Here is an 11,650-nt window from a genome sequence, read left to right on the forward strand (position 1 = left end):
CGTTTTCGGTTTGGTGAGGTCGTAATGTCTAACCCTTGTCAGAGCAAAACGTGAGCGTTTAGTCGTAGATTAGCAAATGATGGCCAACGCTAGGCCCACGAGTAACCAAATCGTTTTCGCCAGATGGGATGATAGTAAATTGCGTCTTCCACGTCGACCCAACGAAAGCGTTTGGTCGTAGGTTGGCCAACAGTGCACTAACGTTGGTTCTACGATTAAACAACTCTTTTTTGCCACAGTGAGGATAGTTGTAGGCTAAATTGCGTCGTGGATCCCACGTCGAACCAACGAAAGCGTTTGGTCGTCAGGTTGGCCAACAGTGCACCAAAGTTGGGTCTACGATTAGCCAAGCATCTTTTTTGCCACAGTGAGGATAGTTGTAAATTGCGTCATGGATTCCACGTCGAACCGACGAAAGCGTTTGATCGTAGGTGGCAAATGGTCGGGAAAGGGTTGGCCAACAGTGCATCAACGTTGGGTCTACGATTAGCCAAGCCTTTTTTCGCCACAGTGAGGATAGTTGTAAATTGCGTCGTGGATTCCAAGTCGAACCGACGAAAGCGTTTGGTCGTCAGATTGGTCGCAGGTGGCAAATGGTCGGGAAAGGGTTGGCCAACAGTGCATCAACGTTGGGTCTACGATTAGCCAAGCCTTTTTTCGCCACAGTGAGGACAGTTGTAAATTGCGTCGTGGATCCCACGTCGAACCAACGAAAGCGTTTGGTCGCAGGTTGGTCGCAGGTGGCAAATGGTCGGGAAAGGGTTGGCCAACAGTGTGCCACCGGGGGATCGACGTTTAACCAACCGATTTTTGTGACTGACGATTCGCCCAAGGTGGCCCGCTGGCCAAATTTGTTACGCGCCAACGTCGGAAACCAACGGAGGGCCCACGGGACGTTTCCGATGGTCTAACGTTGGACCAACGACACGTTGTTGTGCGGGGTATGATGTTTTAAGCTGTTTGTAGGAATTTTATATTGCAACTTATTTATATTTACCAGATCTTTACCAGATCGGGTAAGGATCTCACCAAAGCCTTACCACATCTGTGCCAGATAAAGTGGCTGTCTGGGTAGTTGTGACAAGCAAGCAAAAATCTATGATTGGAGTAACAATCGCAAACACAACACGATGATGACTGGAAGTTTTAAAAGTTTTAAAATCCATCATAAAAATTTAACAATTAAATTTTTTGTCAATGTTTTTTGCAAACAAGCATATTGGCCCAGTATGTTACAAGGTCATAAACATTGCACTTTAAAGGATTGAAGTTTCTTAAAAGTTGAAATGTACTCGAAGTGAGTAAGTTATCAGTTACATCAAGATACGTCACCTTGTAATTATTCAAATGGAACCGTTCATCTTGAAGTTGACAAGATTGCAATACAATTTTATCTACAAAAGGAAATCCTGTGAATAAAATTCTGTGAAGCAAGAAATGAGACAAATCATTGCCCGAAAAATCAATCGCCCTCGCTTTTGCATTGTGTAAGTCGACAAATGGTTGAAATTCTTTGAAAAAGAACACACCAGTGTAGGTATACTTGAAATTAATCAATTGATTTAAATTTTGCAAAAACGCCAAACCATCAGACTTTGGAATAAGCTCTGTGCTATTTATGAAGAGGAAGCGGAGATCAGTCAGTCTAAGAAAAGCCTGGTTTCCTACACTAGTAATAGGATTAGAACGAAGATCAATGTGGCAAAGGTGAGACATTGAATCAAAATCGTGATTTGATATAAATTGGATGAGGTTTGATGATGAGCAAAGAATGCAAAATCAAACAAGGATTTGTATAGTTTGCTTGTTTTGTTTACAGAATAGTCTAGAATTGCTTTGGAGTCGCAAATGTTTTGTTTCAGATTTTTTAAATCAAATTTTTATCGCTTAATTAAATTTTTCATAACCTTGATAGACTGTTTTTTGAGATAACTAACAAGAATTTTATGACGAAATTGCTTGACGACAGTATTCCGAAATATGTTACCTTTAAAAAAAGGATTCTGATCCTGATCCTCTACTAAGTTGTTATGCGAAAAAGTCACTGATGTAATATTTGGAAAACCCGAAAGAGCTCTTTATCTAAACTATCAACATGACAAAAATCTAAATTTAAAATGGATAAAAATGGTAACTCCTTTAGCGCATCTAAACTACCAACAGTTATGTGAAAAAGATATAACACCCAAGCAGCCATTTGAGAGTCCATTAATCTGAATACTGTACTGTTCTTTGTACTGAAAGACAATCGCTTTAAAGATTTCATAGTCCTAAAGCTGTCACCAAGAATAAATGAAGTATTAAATGTAATATTTTGACGATGATTACAAACTCGATTAAAACCAAGATATAAAGATTCTATTCTGGTATATGCTACAAACTTTGGATCAGCAACGTACTTCCACAAGCAATTGAAAGATAAGTCCAAAGTTTTAAGGTTAATGTTTTTGATAAAGATCTTGTTACTGTAGGTAAGAAGTTTATTTTTAGAGATAAGTCTAAAAAAGTTAAATTAACTAAATTACACTGGTCAACAGCTAATTTGCTTCCGAAACGAATAGGGTCAATCTTGGCTAATTTGGGGTCGCTGATCACGAATATCAACTTGAAATTTGTTGATTAGCTCTAGTTTTTGAGACATGGCACTATGCCAAAATGTGCTTTACTTGCTGATGCGGAAAGCAGTGTGCGTTTTTCTGTTGTAGCTTGCATAGGTCAGATAGAGTTGGGAATTTAATATATTTGTTGGAAGGTAGATGACGTGTCTATTCATATTATTTTTATTTCAACATATGTTTGAGTTGGGTTGTTTGCTTGCTTCTTTTGTAAAAACTTCATGTGTTTAAACTGCTCTTTTTGCAGATGCCTTGTAAATGCATAAATAAAGCAGACATTTTCTGCTACATTTGTGGTGAAATAAGTTTTTCTTTACAAAAGCGAAGTATAACGGCTGTGGTCAGGAAAGCACACCTTTTGTATTGTGGATGCAAAGTTAGGTGATTAGGGCAAGAGTTGGGCCCCTCACATATGCTATAACTCCTATGGTGCAAATCTTCGGCAATGGCTAAACGAAAACTGACAACATAAAACAACTTCCAAGATGCATAAAGTATGACCAACATCTATGGCAATTTTTGTGACTTAAAAGTAGTAGCTCTTGTTATGGGTCTGCAGCTAGGTTATACTAAGTACTGCTTTTTCTTTGTGAATTGGATACTGATGGGATAGTCGAGGAAAGCTTCCCACTACATCAAGAAAGACTGGCCTTTTGTCAATCATTGATTCCAGGGAAGAAAAACGTTCTACATCTACCACTTGTTGAATTAAATAAGATTTTGTTTCCACCGTTGCACATAAAACTGGGTTTAGTGAAGAACTATGTGAAAAACTATTCTAACACCGCCGCCACCAGACTACTTGAGCGGCTGGACACAAAGAAGCTTGAGCGATGGAACGAAGCTTTCCAAACCATCGACTTCTCACACTCAAGCCGCAAAGCTTGGAGCATCATCAACAACCTCACTGGGCGCTCAGCAAACTCCCCTCGTCAGTGCCCCGTTTCTGCTAATGCCATCGCTTCCCAGCTAGTGCAGAACGGGGTCTACAAGACAAAGGACCGCAAGGCATCCCGCCTTGTTGCCAAGGAAGTATTTGCCCTTTGGCGAATAGAAACACCACAAGAGGAAGCAATCTCTGGAGACTTCACCCCAGAGGAATTCGCCACCGCCCTCCGCCTAGTGAAACCACACAAGTCTCCAGGGCCGGATAAGATTTGCCCTGAGCTTGTGCTCCATGCTGGCCATGCCCTAAAGTCCTGGTTATGTAGATTCCTCTTTTCCTGCCTGCACCACCTCACAATCCCAAAAATCTGGAGAAGAGCTTTAGTAGTTGCGATCCCTAAGCCTCACAAGCCACCAGAGGACCTAAGGAGTTATCGTCCGATATCCCTATTCTGTGTTCCATTCAAGATCCTCGAAAGACTGATCTACGCACGTGTCAACCCAATCATCGACCCGCTCCTTCCAAAAGAGCAAGCTGGGTTTCGGCGCGGAAAATCCACCGTAGATCAGGTCACACTCTTAACCCAGGACATCGAGGATTGCTTTGAGGCAAAAAAGAAGGCCGGCGCTGTCTTTCTAGATCTTACAGCTGCCTATGACACCGTATGGCATCGCGGCCTTACTTGCAAGCTGCTTCGCATGCTTCCTGACCGACATATGGTTTATATGATATGGAACTTGTCAGGAATCGAAGCTTCACCCTCACCACCGGCAACTTCCGGCTAAGCAGACTGTGATGTCTGAAAAACGGCGTCTCACAAGGATAGGTCCTGGCTCCACTTCTTTTCAACATCTACACCCACGACCTGCCAACTACGGTCTCCGCAAAATATGCTTATGTGGACGACCTGGCAATTCTCTACTCCATAAAGTCGTGGGAAAATCTAGAAGACACCTTGAGTCAGGACATGAAAACTCTCTCAGCCTATCTCCAGAACTGGCGACTGAAACTCAGCGAAACCAAAACTGTGGCAGCAGCTTTCCACCTCCATAATCGGGAAGCTGATCGTGAGCTACACGTCCAGAACAGCGGAAAATCTCTGTCCTTCTGCCCCGAACCAAGGTATCTTGGAATGACACTGGACAGATCTCTCACATACCGCCACCATTTGGTGTCACTGCGCAAGAAACTCACATCCCGCGCTGCGCTACTCAAGTGCCTGGCAGGCTCCAGCTGGGGGGCACTGGCTGACGTTTTGCGTATAGCAGCCTTAGCCCTTGTCTACTCTTCAGCAGAGTACTGTGCACCTGTTTGGTTCCGCAGTGCTCACTGCCATAACATCGAACTGACATAAACAGCGCCCTGCGCACAGTGACCGGATGCCTGCGTCCCACACCATTGGACAATCTCCCCATTCTCGCTGGCATCCAACCTGCTGAGCTTCGTCGTGAGGAAGCCACTCTGTCTCTCGGTCGACGGGCACTGGAGCCTAACCACCTCTCCACCACAAGATCTCTGCTCTCCCAAACGAGCCCCCCCATCGACTGAAATCAACACTCATTCGTGCCAGCCGCTCAACTTCTGATCAATGAAGCTGATGTACAAGACATCTCTGCGACTGCTTGGGAGGACCATAAATGGAGTTCTGAATGGAAGTCAACCGCCACCAGACTCTATTCGCTCATCCCCGACGCTGACACACGCCCCATCGGTCTAACACTACCAAGACAGGCATGGGTGCGCCTCAACCGTCTCCTTACGGACGTCGGGCTTTTCCGCTCAACCATGCACCAATGAGGAATGGCCTCTTCCTCCTCCTGTGAATGTGGTGCCGAGGAACAGACCGCAGACCACATCATCAATGACTGCTCCATCTTCAAGCTACCTAACGGAGTAGAAGGTCTGCGTGTCATGGATGATGAAACCAAAGACTGGCTGCTTTCTAGTAGCCTTCTAGTGTAGTCCGGAAACATCGTGAATCTGGGGTGGTAAAAGGATAGACCCTCGGCCCCAGACAATCACACGACGACGACAAAATATATACCAACATCTTCTCCAGAAATTTTATATAAGTAATTATTATGGTCTTTCAATGGATTAGGTCTCTGGTGATGGGTTCGTCAAGCCTCATCTTTAAGTGGAGGCTTGAGGAATTTATTGTCATAAAAAGCAATCACTTTATTTGTGGAGACATCATAAACTAAAAATCTTTTTCGATTTTTCTTAATGTACCGTACACCAGTGACGTAGATGGAAAGAAAATTTTGAGGAGGAAAGTCATTCAACTTGAATTACAATGGTATTAAGGCGTTGTAATATTATTAAAATATTTTTGGTGGGAATATGTAAACATTTAGAGGGGCGATGGAAAGTCTCCCTGCCCCTTCGCGGTTACGTCTCTGGAGTACACTCTTGTGAAGATTTAACAAGAGCAAGTACGCACTTTCGCAGAGTTGTGTTATGTATGAATAGCTTAACTGCTAAACGACAATCTGCGCTTACAGTGCAGGTGGATTTAATTGAACATTTTGTCAGTCATTTTATTGCATTGTGGTATTGATATGTACTTGTCCACTTCCAAGTCAAAATGTTTTAGTTATTCACGTAGAACTTCATCTAAAAGTTTGTAAAGCTGTTTGGTGGAGTTGATATCCAGGGCGGAGCGAAATTATTTCTACAGTATGCTACAATGAATCACTTTTTATTTAGATTTACTTATAGGCCTAATCAATTGTTCAGTTATTATTGATCAATTCACTTTTTCATTTATTTTACTTCTACGTATATATACGATCAGAGTTGTAGCCCAAGTTGCCTGCCAGGCAGCCAGCAAACCTGCAAACTCTTTTTCCAAAAAGTGAGGACGCAAAGCGATATTGCAAGTGAAATGACGTAACAAAACGATACGGCTTCTGATTGGTCAATTTTCGAGACAAGACACAAAATAGGAGACTTTCGTAAATGTACGTACGGCTGCACTCACTTTGTCTGCTTTGTGAAGCACTAAGAGAAACACTCCAACGCATGTCTGTTATGGGTTGGACACAGCGCTATTTAAAAATATTTCATTATTTTATCATTTATGATTGTCCACTACTTATTATGGCTCAATCTACATCCGATCAATTGAGAGCAGCTAACTCATCAAGCATTCATTAAAAATTCCTTTCATTACAATAGTTTTTGTTTTTGGCCACTACTAAATTTTAGCTTGTCTTTCACTAGACCAAGTCTAAGGTATAAATTTTGTGTAAAGCAAATTTTATCTTGTGCAGTAAATATGCTGTAATGCTCACATGTTCGAAACACTTGTTGTGTTTTAGGTTTTTATAAAGTAAGTTGGCAAAAGGATGAGCTGCATCCTGTTTTGTTGCTTGTCTTAATTTATTTTATTAGTTTGTTTATTTCTTTCTTCTTTCATTCCTGTAATTTCTTTCATTGCGATACACTGCTGTCCTGGTGAATGCAATCGATACGAAGAGTCATCGCTTTTACAATTTGAATACAAAACTTGCAAAGTTGCAGATTTCTTTTGAAAATTGAGAAATAGCCAGAGTCAGCACTTGCGTTAATGCGCTTGATGTCAATCTAAACAAAATATTACATAAATTTTGAGCATATTTATGCTTCATTGAAGTTTTTAAATAAAACTATTCAATAGGCAAAGATTGTTCTTTAAATGTTTCCTTTTCTGCCTTGCAATGTCGATGCTTTGTTCATGAAAACTTGTGCACAAACTCCAAAAGTCACGAGACGATAGGTTTGAAAAACCATTAACTTTTTCAATGCTTTTCAAACTTTTCAAACTCATCCGGTTCAAATCACACTTTTTAGTAAAAACGATTTGGCAGTTAAAGTAGGCTACGTAGGTCTCAGCATTTTGTTCTGGAAAGTGCAAACATTACTTGTTTCTCTCGGTGCTTTGTGGTGAAAAACCCCAAGAACTGACTACAACTTACATTTCTGAGGAAAAGACATATTTGCAGTAAGATAGCTAAGTTGGTTAGAGCGTGATTTCGTGAACGAAGAAGCTTCAAGATCAAGCGGAGCTGGTTCGAGTCTCGGGGTGTGCACTTGTGCAACGCATTCTACGGATTGCTCTCCATTCAGTGGCACCTAATGGATGGAATAATGTCTGTAACCAACCTTTACAAGTATGCGAAACTACCAGGAATGACCTATCAAGGCTTTGTCAGTCCGAGGATAAAGATTCAAAACCAATCAACCAAACCATCCAATGGTCTAAAAATACTAAAATTTTGTGTCAATTTTATTTACACGCAGCGACAAATCAAAGTCAAAATCTTACAAACTATCTTTTATGTGCAACAAATAAAAACTTAGTCGGCTAATCATCACTTGCAGTCTGAGTGGTATCTCACTGCAGAGCGAAAGCAATTCCCTTTTCATGCCAATCCAGACGAACGTGTGTTTTTTTTACATCAGTTGGTTGTATCGCATTCCTTTTTAATTTTCATTTTCTATCCCATTTTGGCTGTCCTTGTTTTGACATAGAAGTTGATTACCACCCGGGAAAAGTGGATGGGCAGTGTTGTATAAGGCGACTTCAAAAATATAAAAGTTGTATAAATGTCACTTCGAAAGTTTCAAATCATCAACATAACTTTTCCAATCACCTTTGTCCCTCATTAAATACGACAGTTCCTGTTTCTACATTCCAGTGGCCTGTTCTAATTGGTGAAAAAAATGTTTTTGCTTGCCGACCGCTTCCTCTGACGCCACAATTTGGTTTTAAAAAAGAAACTTTATTAATTCCTCGTTGATTTTTAAGACATTGACTTGCCAGCTGTAATTTTCGTTTTCTGATCGTATCAGTAAGAAAGATATGAAAGGGATAATACAGTTGTATAAGTAAACCAAACTAAAGATTTTATTGATTTTAGGGCAACTGCATCATGTTGATGAGGTGAGTTTTGTAAAACAATTAAGCTATTCAGATGCACGATAATTTCATATTTTGTGACTGCCCAAATAAACGTAATACAGTTGTAAATACACAAAATTGATAAAATTTTGTTATTTCGCCACTATACAAACAAGGATACATGCGTCTGCGTATGAGTATCTTAAAAAAATTACGTCTTCCATATTTTGTGCAAGTTGTAACTTATTTACCTTATGTTATTTTACAAATAATTGGTTACTAACATTTACTCAAATAATTATAGATTTTTTCCCAATTTTGCAAGCTTTTTACAATAAGAGGCAGCTGCTTTCCTGGCTCGTACATCTATGGTGTTAACGATTGATTTTTACCTGCAATAATCAACAGATGTGCGAACGACAAAAACAATACTGAACAAGCAGAAGTCAACGAGTAAATGAACATTCACATTCACAACACAACAACTATAACTTGGTGGTACTGGTTTCAATCAATTTACTAACAAAACATGCTAAAAATATTTGAAATGTTGCGTCAGTCAATGTCATTAGATATAATGAGTATCATTATAATATGGTCATATTGTACAAAATAAACAATGTATTTATTGATTTGAGTAGTCAACTTCAAAAATGGAATAAGCATATCCAAAACTATATGGTTAAACTCGAATAATTAAACTAGCATGTACCATACGCCTATTTCAGCACACTTTGTTTAAGATGAGTTGATGATACAATAAAGCGTATGGAGTGTAGATTGCGAATATGGCAATAAAAATAGAATGAGATTGTTCGCCAACATCTAGTTATATACAAATCCTTGCGTTAAAACTTACCTGTGACTGCAAGCTAAACTACCACAAGATGTTGAAAATGATAGCCAGATTTATTATCGATTTTTTTTAAAGGAAATAACTGACGTTACCTCAGGCTTCATCTAAAGGACTTTATTTGATGAACTAGATTGACTGCGTCAAAATACTTTTGTTGTACACCTTTTTTTTGCTAAACAGGTAGTTTTCACTTGCGTTTGCTCTTTACAAAATTTATTTGTTGCTGACTGCCAAAACGTAGGAATTAACTTATCTATGATTTGCATCGCCTTGTGGTAGCTTGGCTTCTTATCACCAGAAAAACGGAATAATTTCATTTTCATAATAAAACATTTCAATTACAGTAGAGATGGAAGAGCACTAAAAGTTTGTCTTGTAGTTAAAAGACATGCTTAAGTTGTTGTTGCTCTAATAGGTCACACAAAAACGGCTTAATCTCCAGATACTTTTACGATGCCGGTATTATTAAAAAGAAAAAAGAAGAAAGCACTTGATCGGAGACAAACTTTAACCTTAAACTGCATCAGCATAAAATCTAACAATTTTAAAAGCCACGAAGCCAATGTTAAACTTTACATATGCGCTGTCATGCTTTAAGAAGCTCTCGAAGCAAATTCCAAAATATTGGAAGATCATCTGCAGATTCAGGAACTTGCAACGTCGAAGTTTCGTTTCGTCTTTTCTGTCTTCGAACAAGTCCTCCAGCTTGAATGTCATTTTCAAATGTTATCCAAACACTGCGATTCAAGCCACTCTCATATTCAAGGTGCTCTATAACTGAAATAAGATACTTTCCTTCGTGGCTGTTTGAGTAGTCTCCACTGAGCACCATGATCACTTTTCTGCTCGCTTCAATTCGATGAAGAATTTGCTTTAAAGGAGAAGACCCGCATTCAACATCTCTCTGAACTACACCAATACTGTAATATGGCGACTTGTCACAAAGGTTTGGGATCAAAACATTCTCCACCCAATCACCCACTTTTGTGTTGTGTTGATCATAAACCACAAATCCATGATGAACAAACATCGTTGGGTTTGGTCGAAACTTTTGATTGGTGATGTTTGCACGCACAGACTTTGTAGCATAGCTAGCCATATTTTCCATTTCTCGGATGAAACCAGTAGAGACACAAACATTGAAAAAGTTGTACATGTTTTGAATCCGATGCACAGAGCAATGCATAAAACATTGCTACAAGCTACAGTTGATGAATAATCAATTAAGGAACGACCATATAAAGAATGAGGTGAAAGACATTGGACGCATCCTCCATAATATTCATCAATAATCGTTGTACATTTTGAAAAGAAACCAGGAAATTGATACAAACTGACATTTCTATTCTTAAAATGAAATCCAAAGTTTTCATTTAGGTGACAATCACACTCCAATGCATTGAAGCGCAAGTCTAAAAATGTAAGTTGTTTCAGAACCGAAAGTGGAATAACATCAGGTCCAATATTGTGATGTAATTGTTGGACAAACTGAAATGTTTCAATTGCAACTGCTGGACACTAAAGTTGCTTTCAAGGATCCCTTGAATTATGTGAGTGATTTTATTGATGAAATTATGAAAGATCTAATATTTCCAGTTTAGGGAAGAATTCGAGAACATTACTATCAAAAAACTGCATCTTATTTTTTGAAAACGAAAGAGTTTTCAAAGAAGTATAGTTTCTTAAAGTTTGGATTGAAAGAGAAGTGAGTAAGTTATCGGTTACATCAAGATACGTCACCTGGTAATTGTCCAAATGAAACAATTTATCTTGCAGTTGACAAGATTGCAATACAATTTTATATATAAAAAAGGAAATGCTTTGAGTATAGGCGCTTGAGTTGCAGCTGTATTGTATAGAAAATTGCCTGAAAAATTAATTGTTTCTGTTTTCGCAATTGGTAATTTGGGAAACGACAATAACATCGTGAATAAATATATTCCCGAGTACGTGTATTCAAAATCGATCAATTGATTTAAATTTTGCAAAAATGCCAAAGCATCTGGAGTTGAAGCAAGCTGTGTGCTATTGATAAGCAGAAATTGCAGGTTGCTTAACCTGAGAAAAGCCTTGTTTCCTACACTAGTAATAGGATTAGAACGAAGATCAATGTGGCAAAGGAGAGGCATTGAATCAAAATCGTGATTCGATATAACTTCGATAACATTTGATGATAAATCCAACCAATGAGTAAAGGGAGCAAAATCAAACAAAGATTCGTATAGTTTAGTTATTTTATTTACAGAATAGTCAAGTATTGCTTTGGAATTACACTGATTTTGCTTAAAGTATTCATCAGCAACTTTTTCATGTTTATTTGGTTCCTTCAACAACTTGTCATAGTGACCTCTAACATAACCAAAAAGCGTGTTACTGTTGCATTGTTTGACAACATAGTTGGGAGAAAT

At 39.1% G+C, this 11,650-nt stretch overlaps 1 protein-coding gene across 1 annotated transcript; it reads right to left on the reverse strand.

Annotated features, from left to right (window-relative positions):
• Window positions 1–9,828: 9,828 nt before the first annotated feature.
• On the reverse strand, window positions 9,829–10,341 carry LOC145786904 (toll-like receptor 7). Its single transcript, XM_082598644.1, has one exon. It carries the CDS (start codon window positions 10,339–10,341, stop codon window positions 9,829–9,831), a length of 513 nt encoding a protein of 170 aa, XP_082454770.1.
• Between the last annotated feature and the right edge of the window lie 1,309 nt (window positions 10,342–11,650).

The sequence above is a fragment of the Aplidium turbinatum genome, chromosome 17, assembly GCF_918807975.1.
Source record: "Aplidium turbinatum chromosome 17, kaAplTurb1.1, whole genome shotgun sequence".
Lineage (NCBI taxonomy): Eukaryota > Metazoa > Chordata > Ascidiacea > Aplousobranchia > Polyclinidae > Aplidium > Aplidium turbinatum.

Excerpts from the sequence above, each read along its gene's own strand:
- LOC145786904 (XM_082598644.1), bottom strand. The coding sequence starts at position 10,341 with ATGGCTAGCTATGCTACAAAGTCTGTGCGTGCAAACATCACCAATCAA.